The 9,856-nt window shown below is 43.0% G+C and overlaps 1 protein-coding gene across 4 annotated transcripts; it reads left to right on the forward strand.

Annotated features, from left to right (window-relative positions):
• The first annotated feature begins 3,763 nt into the window (after window positions 1-3,763).
• Window positions 3,764-7,653, forward strand: LOC125513654 (bifunctional nitrilase/nitrile hydratase NIT4-like). 4 transcript variants are annotated; one of them, XM_048678817.1, is made up of 5 exons: window positions 3,768-4,178; window positions 5,242-5,433; window positions 6,189-6,584; window positions 6,884-7,165; window positions 7,280-7,653. In XM_048678817.1, exons 1-5 carry the CDS (start codon window positions 4,034-4,036, stop codon window positions 7,447-7,449), a joined length of 1,185 nt encoding a protein of 394 aa, XP_048534774.1. In that variant the 5' UTR covers window positions 3,768-4,033; the 3' UTR covers window positions 7,450-7,653. The 4 variants fall into 4 exon arrangements, with proteins under 4 accessions (XP_048534772.1, XP_048534773.1, XP_048534774.1 ...); XM_048678818.1 differs by having other exon boundaries at window positions 3,770-4,178; window positions 6,291-6,584; XM_048678815.1 differs by having other exon boundaries at window positions 3,764-4,178; window positions 6,884-7,653.
• Window positions 7,654-9,856: the final 2,203 nt, after the last annotated feature.

Raw genomic sequence — 9,856 nt, forward strand, 5'->3', positions numbered from 1 at the left:
GATCTCAATACAAAGTTCTCCTTGATCCTCTTGGAGATCTATTCGATGTAATTCTTTTTTTGCGGTGTGTTTGTCGAGATCCGATGAATTGTGCGTTTATGATCAAGTTTATCTATGAACAATATTTGATTCTTCTCTAAAATCTTTTATGTATGATTGGTTATCTTTGCAAGTCTCTTCGAATTATCAGTTTGGTTTGGCCTACTAGATTGATCTTTTTTGCAATGGGAGAAGTGCTTAGCTTTGGGTTCAATCTTGCGGTGTGCTTTCCCAGTGACAGCAGGGGCAGCAAGGCACGTATTGTATTGTTGCCATCGAGGATAAAAAGATGGGGTTTATATCATATTGCTTGAGTTTATCCCTCTGCATCATGTCATCTTACCTAATGTGTTACTCTATTCTTATGAACTTAATACTCTAGATGCATACTAGATAGCGGTCGATGTGTGGAGTAATAGTAGTAGATGCAGAATCGTTTCGGTCTACTTGTCGCGGACGTGATGCCTATATACATGATCATGCCTAGATATTCTCATAATTATGCACTTTTCTATCAATTGCTCGACAGTAATTTGTTCATCCACCATAATACTTATGCTATCTTGAGAGAAGCCACTAGTGAAACCTGTGGGCCCCGGGTCTATCTTTTATCATATAAGTTTCCAATTTATTTTACTTTGCAATCTTTACTTTCAATCTATATCATAAAAATACCAGAAATATTTATCTTATTATCTCTATCAGATCTCACTCTTGTAAGTGACCATGAAGGGATTGACAACACCTTTATCGCGTTGGTTGCGAGGTTCTTATTTGTTTGTGCAGGTACGAGGGACTTGCGTGTAGCCTCCTACTGGATTGATACCTTGGTTCTCAAAAACTGAGAAAAATACTTACGCTAATTTGTTGCATCACCCTTTCCTCTTCAAGGGAAAACCAACGCAGTGCTCAAGAGGTAGCATTGCTATGCATCACCATGATAGATCTTACGTGTGCTTAGGATTTTTTTGAAATTACTGTGTTCCCCAACAATATGATGTTGTACTATGATGTATTTCAATTATGAAAATGAAATATATTGTGTGCTTAATATGGAATCTCAATTAGATTAATAAATGGATTATGAATAATCGGATAATTAGCCTGCTAGTGGCAAATTAGCCTGCTAACTGGGGTTTGCTATTGCAAACGGTTGTTGAAAAAATACCGTGGGTGATGACCTTAGGTAAGGCACACAGTTTCTAGGAATAAACCGTGTTGGATCAATGAACAATCATACATGACTTTCTCTTGAAAACTGTTTGTGTTAGGCCACCTTGCGCAAACGTTTACCACATAAAAACTATGTGTGATGGACAGCCTTTGCCACACAGTTTCTTTCACGGACCGTGGGTGATATATTCAATAACGCAAACGATTTAACAAGAAAAATTATGTGTGATGTACCTGTGAACGGAAACGTTTTCCTTGTAGCGACTGTGTGGGATGTACATACGAATGGAAACGTTTAGCGGGGACTGACTATGTGGGATGTACTTGCGACCGGAAACAATTTCATCGTATAATTGTTTTTTTAGCTTTACTGTACGTATTTCTGTATTTGAGCGCTCGCCGATCGCACGCGACCTCATTTTGCCGAACGTGTGTGCCAGGAGAGCATATGCTCGACGGTTTCTGGGTCGTGTGGGAAGGACCCCCCCCCTATCGCCCGCACTCACTTGGCGACGGTTCCAAATGTCGTCGCGGAAAGGGGTAAAAAAACCGTTTGTTTATGAGCTCATTGTACTAGTGTATCAATGTGTACTTTGAGTCTAAATCTCACGGTAATTGGTTAGCTTGATGAGATACGCCGTCATTGCCTCTGGGTTAGAAAAACAGATCACGGAGACAAAAGCAATTCACTGGCTGCATGGGACTTGGTGTGTCATCCTAAAAAACATGATGGATTGGGAATCATCAACTTACTAGTCCAAAATGATGCGCTGCTACTAAAATTCCTACACAAGTTCTATAATCACGAGGACATCACCTGGGTGCATCTGGTTTGGCACACCTACTACAATGGTGTTATACCACACGCCCAAGAGCCTTGTGGATCATTCTGGTGGAAAGATGTCATGCAACTTACCCTGATTTTTTGTGGTATCACCACAATTCAAATACAAAATGGTGCGGCTACTCTTTTCTGGAAAGATGCTTGGCAAAATCAAATCCTCTTAACTACCTTCCCTCGAGTGTTCTCCTTCACAACCAGAGAAGACATTTTTGTTCACGATTTTCTGACCACCAACAATATTGCTGAGATCTTTCAACTCCCACCATCACCACAAGCACATGAGGAGCTTCTACAATTAAAAGATGACATCGGGAAGATGCAGTTGGGGGAATATCATGACATTTGGACCTACACTTGGGGGGACACGATTTTCAAGACAAAAGACAACTATGATTTTTTTTCAAAGATATTTATTGCACACGATGCCTTCAAATGGCTATGGAAATCCAAGTGCATACCAAGACACAAAGTCTTTGGATGGCTGCTCCTCGCGGACAGACTGAACACCCGTAATATGCTCAAGAGAAGACACTACAACATTGTCTCCAATCTAGACTGCCTTCTTTGTGGCACACATGTCGAGAAAATTGTGGAACACCTCTTCTTCCATTGCAACTTTATCAAGGACTGTTGGCATACTCTTGGCATTCAATGGACACCCCTTGGTAGCAGACTATCTCTCCTACAATCTGCCAGAACTATTTGGACACATCCCATGTTCATGGAGATCTTCTTGACTACTGCATGGAGCTTGTGGAAGGAGTGCAACAATAATTACTTCAGAAAAATTACCCCCACTGTGATGGCCTGGAAGAATAGATTCATCTCCGACTTCTGCAACCTCAAATACAAGACATCAGGGGGTAACAGGGATTTCATTCGTGCCTTCCTAGCTGAGAGGTCTCTTACTACTAGTGTGGTAGATTAGTAGATCTTTTTTGGCCAGTTCTCTGTTGCTCTACTCTACCTCCCAACTACAACCCCTCTTAGTGCTTTGTCCTTCCCCATCACCCAAAGTGGTGATGGCCCCCCTGTAAATATGTAACATACTATTTTTTAATTTAACTGCAGTAGGAGCCTCTCCTACTGTTTCAGGCGTCAAAAAAATATTTTGGATTTGGTACTGTTCTGCCTTATACCATATTTTATTGTTGTTAAACATGCAAAGTAAGTGCATCAAATCAAGTTAATCTATGCATTTTTCTAGACAATTTACATATAAAGTTTATTTAATTCGGAGCTACGGTTATTTAGTTATGAAATAAATCATTTTAACTTGTCATTTATGCAAAATTAATGCAACAACAATGATAAACATTTGAAACATGGATGAAAGCAACATATTATGAAACTAGATGAAATTCGAAGCAATTTACATATATAAAACATTTTAATCCGATGCACGGTTTGTGAGATATTAAATGCATGAAGTGCAAGGGGTTTTCTGTAAAACAGGCAGTCTCTGCATAACTGAACAAATTCGCAGACGCTGAAAAAAACATACGCGGGCCAAATCTGGTGCATGTTGGGCCAACAGAGAGGAGGGGCTGTGGGGAGCTCACCCATGGGCCAAGCCCAGGTCGGTGAGGAGGCCGCGGCAGAAGCTGGGCTGGGTTTGAGAGGGCCTTGGCGCCGGCGGCAGGCCAGCTCGCAGCTGGGCCGGTTGGAGCGTTCGACGCCAGAACCACAGATCGAGGCTGTGGTATCGTACCAACCATCGACCACACAGGACCACACACCAGCGTGGAGCCGTGGATTGGCGCTCTCTTTGTCCAGTAGATCACTGACCCGGCGGCGGCGGCGGCTACCCGGCGCTCTCCGTTGTCCATTCCGTCGCTCCCCGGTCCCCGCCATCCCTGCTTTCCCCTTGAATGCCCACCTCTGCTTCCAGCCTCCACATCAAGCTCCAATTCGTCCGCGGCTAAAGCCTCCGCGCCGGAAGTTCTGCGATCGAGCGAGTTTCCGGGGCCCATACCGATGGCCCTGCTTCCCTCGGGCTCAGGCAGCACGCCGGTGATCGCCGAGGTGGAGATGAACGGCGGCGCCGACCAGAGCGCCACCACCGTACGAGCCACCGTCGTGCAGGCATCCACAGTCTTCTACGACACCCCCGCCACTCTCGGTAATTACTCGCGCGCCGTTTCCCCTGCCTTGGTAATTGAATCACTTAAATTCTTTCTGCTGCTGCTCGATTACTTTCGGAAGAGTTACCAGCGTGTTGGATTAGTTATAAGTTGTCATTAGCTGAGATGAAACCATGGGGTCATGGAGATGATCGTCTAAACTTTTTTCGGTGCAGTTAATTTCTGAATCCGCGGGTGTCATGACTTTGTGTTATGAGAAACACCAGTTTGTTGTTATATACCGTTGCTTTGCCATGACCTGGAAAACTTCTTTTTTTGCATCGTGTATAGTGGTAGAAAAGGTCGCCTTCTCGGTGCAAAACTCAGTAATGCAATAGTGGAGACGGCTGTTAATGATGGTGTCTCTCGTATCCCTTGATTTTGATGCATAAGCCTTGTCTTAGCCTTCCTCCCGCAAAGGGATGTTCATGCTTCCTTTGTCCTCTGTGTAGGAAAACTAGAGTTGTATAATCCTTCTGTTTGATTCATACCACTGAAATAATTGTAGGCAGCAAGGGTCATCACTAAGACTAAGAGCTTCTTTAAAGACTTCACTATGATTTGTTATTCAACATATATTTGTACTGTTTGATGCCATATAAAGCTAGTTGGTAAAGAGTGGCAACAACATGTATGCTACATTTTCTTTCTTTTACATCATGTATTATTTACTTATTCAGTTGAAAGAAACCACTGTTGACATAAACCAAACAGAGATTTACCTCACTGTACCAAGCCAAATAAGAAGATGAAGCCGCTGCACCTTCTAGTTTTCATTCTAGTATGCCTGTCTAAGTCCCATCCATTTCCACCACCTCTGCAATTACCTGGCATGGGAACATAATTCACAGTTTGTTTTTCTGGATACATGTGCAGTACTAAGATTATTTTGTATTAGAAGAAGACCTAAGATAGTGCAGGTCTTACAGCCCACAAAGAAAAGCAGAAGGAAAAAAAACCAAACTACAAAAGGCTAACAATATTTGGAGGATGAGATGGCTTTTTATCAGCATGGGTTATGTGTATGTGTATCTTTTGCTAATATCGTTATTTCCACTGCAGATAAAGCAGAGAGACTGATAGCAGAGGCTGCTGGATATGGTTCACAGTTGGTCGTGTTCCCAGAAGCTTTTGTTGGTGGTTATCCTCGTGGATCCACCTTTGGCTTTGGGATCAATATTAGTATGACTAATCCAAAAGACAAGGGAAAGGGTGAATTCCAGAAGTATCATGCAGCTGCCATAGATGTGCCTGGTACGTGAGAATGTAATGCAGTATGTCCGCTCTCTTTTTTCAACTATTATTTTCTTATTGTCGACTATTGTTAACTTCTAAAGCACGTATGTGTTATCTTCCTAATATATTCTTCCTTGCATTTGCTCCTGTTGTTAGTCTCTTTTTTTGTGTCTGACATATGTGTAATTTGGAGAACAGCTAGCATCTGCTTTTTTCATCTTTAGCATGAAGCATATCTGCATATCAATAATTGCTTTACGACCGAATCATGCCTTCTTAGTATTGGCCAGAGGAAAAACTGATTTTTGCAAATGCATATTGTTCATGGCACTCTTTGGTTCTGAAATGGAAAATCAAAGATCTTTTTCGCATACTTTGGTGAATACTACAGAAATGTATTCGCAAAAGAAAAAAAAAACACTACAGAAATGCGGTTCCTATTAGACTGTCAAGGAGTTCTGAGAAGGAAGAAATTGTTGGATGAAATCCTCAAGGCTAGACATTGAGTTAGTTTGTTGAGAATAAAAAGTGTTAGTATTTGGCCATTCGTTGTCTTCCTGATGCAGTTTATGAATATAATTTTCCAAAGAATATGGACAACCGTCTACCATAAATCATTGATAATTTGATACCTCATACCCGGTACTACTGCTCCAGCAACATTTTATGGTCATGTTCTCAATCTCTGCCGTGATTGTCACCGAGCAACTCCACATCTTACATATTAATTGTCTTAATGGTCCACTTATTCTCCACCTTTTCTTGTAGCACAGCAAACAAGTTCTCAAGCTATTTCATTACTCTCAAGTGTCAACATATGGTTTGTGTCAACTACACCACACTATGGATCTTCTTACTGACAGAGCAGCATGCAGGTCCAGAGGTGACATGCTTAGCTGCTATGGCTGGGAAATATAAGGTCTTTCTGGTAATGGGGGTGATTGAGCGAGAAGGTCACACACTGTATTGTTCAGTGCTCTTCTTTGATCCTCTAGGTCGGTACCTGGGTAAGCACCGCAAGATGATGCCGACGGCATTAGAAAGGATAATATGGGGATTTGGAGATGGATCAACAATTCCTGTTTATGATACTCCACTTGGAAAGATCGGAGCCCTTATTTGCTGGGAAAATAAGATGCCACTTTTAAGGACAGCACTGTATGGTAAAGGTAAGGCTCTTGTTGGAACATGTATTTTCTTTTATGCTAATATAAATAAAAGTCTACAGCCAACATTCTTGGAAGTACAACAACAACAACAACAACAACAACAACAACAACAACAACAACAACAACAACAACAACCTTGCAAGTGCCATGGCCTCATGAGATGATAAGTTGTTAACCTTGAAATATACTATCCTTGTGTGCAAGTCAGATAGATAGGTTAATGTTGAAGATATGCACTGGCATCTTATGTATGGAGTACTAGTTTGAAATTTTCCTAACATCTTGTGTGCTGTGTGCAGGTATTGAGATATACTGCGCTCCCACGGCTGATTCAAGGCCAGTGTGGCAAGCTTCCATGACACATATCGCCCTGGAGGGGGGATGCTTTGTGTTGTCGGCAAACCAGTTCTGCCGCAGAAAGGACTACCCTCCGCCGTCCGAGTACGCATTTGCCGGTTTAGGAGAAGAGCCTTCTCCCGACACCGTTGTCTGCCCTGGAGGCAGCGTTATCATTTCGCCGTCAGGAGAAGTCCTGGCAGGTCCCAACTACGATGGAGAGGCGCTCATCACAGCCGACCTTGGTAAGGCACTAACCAGATACTACATGCTCTCAGTGCATCCACCTTGTGCATACGATTTTGTACCCGGTTCACAGTTCGTCTTAGAAGATTCTGATGAAATGCTCTTTTGTGCAGACATGGGAGAGATCGTTCGGGCCAAGTTTGCTTTTGACGTGGTGGGCCACTACGCTCGGCCTGAGGTGCTGAGCTTGGTAGTGGATGACCAACCGCACCGGCCGGTGTCATTCACCTGTGCTGCTGAGAAGACTCCGGCTGCCAAGAGCGACGGCACCGCAAAGCCCTGACGACCATCATCAGCTCAGTCACAAGCAGTTGTTTATTATCGATAGTTTTCTTTTTGTGTGAAACGACTTCTATCGATAGCTTAATAAGCCGATGAAATGTAAGCTCGGATCGCCCGCATGCCTGATGCCCCTGTAAGTTACGCTGCTTGTAAAATGCCTTCCGGAACAGTCAGCTGATGCCCGTTCACCGTGTGATGCATCTGATATCCACCATGAGTGTCCTCACACTTGTTCCCCTCCCTGCTAGTACTGGCTACTGCTGTCGCTGAAACAGACGCAGTCTTAAAATGTGCACCGGAATTTAAAATTGGGAGATGCTCACAACGCCCTCACAGCAATTGAAACAGATGCAGTGTTATAATGTTATGGCGTCGGTGAAGGATCGTGGCGTCTTCCACCGGAACTGGGCGGGGCCTCAGGTGTCGGTGCATCGGTGCATGATTTACGTGACTTGGTGACTGACGCTGGGTTAGGAGTGGAAGGAGTATTTGCTTTCCCTCCGTGGTTGGTGTGTTGTGATGGGGATGGCGTGTAGGGTCTTGGGGACATGGATGCCGTGACAGTGGTGCCCGGATGGCGGTTCGCATTGTTGGCTCTCTAGCGAGCATCATGGCGACGGTAGTGGCTATGTCCTTGGTTGTTTTGGTGGTAAGGAGTGTAGCGGCGGGTAGCTCGGACTTGTCTCGTCCGTTGGCAGTGGTGTTGCATATCCGAGCCTGAAGTTCTGTACTCATAATAAATGTCCTGGCCGCCTCCTTGTGGCACATGTGAGCTATTGAGCAAAAAGTCCGCATTTTGGACATGTGAGCTATCGAGCAAAAAGTCCGCATTTTGGTGTCGACAGTGACGGTGCCTTCGGGTGCCAGTCTTCTCTTGGGGACATTGGTGTGGTTCTTCTCTCCATGACATGTTCCAGGTGAAAGCATTGTATAACCCCGCAAAAAAAAAGCATTGTATGCAGGACTCGACAGCGGCGACGCTTAACGCTCTTTTCCTTCCTGGGCATTGTCGTGGAGTTTAGGTGTCCTAGGGTGTATTGTGGTGGTGTTCATGTCGCCCTGTGTTTTGTCTCGGCAGCGTAGTCGTTTTGTTTTTCACATTTGGCGTTTTTTGATTCGATGTATGTTGTCTAGTTATCTCAAGGTCTGCTTGGTAAGAGGGTTTTCTCATCATCTTGTATCGACGGTTGTGTACATGGGTTCATGCTTTATCTATAAAGCGGGGTGAGGGCCTATTTTGAGAGCAATCCATTGCAAACCTGTAGCAATGTGCGGCGTTGTTCAATGTTTTCTCTCTACTTCGACTCCGTCTAGTCTAATTCTCTGTAGTTGTTTTCTAAAAAAAATCAAATCTATTATAAAAGTTTATTAGAAGTACAAAACACCTTAAATATATTAAAAATTACACCCAAGTTCCCGGACCATTTAACGACCACCGCCGTCGCCAAAGCGAGACGCCGACGCGCCGTTCGTCGCGTCCATACCAAAGCCGGCATGACCTTATCGATGATAGCCAAAAAGTATATGTACCCATGCTTGCTACTTGTGATAGTCGTTGGGATTTCCTTGAAGAGGAAGAGTGAAGTATTATAGCAGCAGAAAGTATTTTCCTCAGTAAAGATGTTTATCTAACCAATAAAAGATTCACATAAACGACGATCAACAATAGCTGCACACACACAAACAAATACTTGCACCCAACACGAGCAAGAGGGTTGTCAATCCCTTGTACTCGTTAATTGTAAGGATTAATTCTGATAGTGGTAGATATATAAATTGCAAAGTAAAATAAATATAAATAAATTGCAGCAAGATTTTTAGGATTTTAGTAATATGATTTAAATGGACCCGGGGGCCATAGCATCACTAGAGGCATCTCTCTTAAGAACATAGAAAACGATAGGATGGGTAGACAAATTACTGTTGGGTAATTGATAGAATAGTACATAGTGACGATGTTATTCATGACATGATCAGTACATGGCATTATGTCCGTAACAAGTAGACCGTTAAACTTATTGACGCCTACTACTATTACTCCACTTCGAGAGCACTTCTATACTCGCCTCTCTACGTATTAAGTTCATGACAACAGAGTAATGTTGTAAGGAAGATGGCATAATGTAGACATAATAAGACCTACTAATATGATCGAACCCCGTCATTTTATCCTTAGTAGCACCAATACAAATATGTGCTTCGCTACTCCTTCTGTCACAAGGTGAGGACACCGCAAGATTAAACCTATTATTATGCACCACTTTCACTGGAGATCTAATCATCAACTTGACCAAAGACAACTCATAAATCAGAAAGCATTACATAGCTATAACAATCACACATAATAAGGTTGAAAAATAATTGAATTACTTTCAATGAATAATTTGATTCATCGGATCCCAACAAAC

Source organism: Triticum urartu, chromosome 6, assembly GCF_003073215.2.
Source record: "Triticum urartu cultivar G1812 chromosome 6, Tu2.1, whole genome shotgun sequence".
Classification (NCBI taxonomy): Eukaryota; Viridiplantae; Streptophyta; class Magnoliopsida; order Poales; family Poaceae; genus Triticum; species Triticum urartu.

What these genes read in the sequence shown, in the direction of transcription:
- LOC125513654 (XM_048678815.1), top strand. Translation starts at nt 4,034, where the DNA reads ATGGCCCTGCTTCCCTCGGGCTCAGGCAGCACGCCGGTGATCGCCGAG. An exon ending in CGACACCCCCGCCACTCTCG is followed by an intron (nt 4,179 to 5,241) that starts GTAATTACTCGC and finishes TTTCCACTGCAG; the next exon opens with ATAAAGCAGAGAGACTGATA. An exon ending in AGCTGCCATAGATGTGCCTG is followed by an intron (nt 5,434 to 6,188) that starts GTACGTGAGAAT and finishes CTTGTAGCACAG; the next exon opens with CAAACAAGTTCTCAAGCTAT.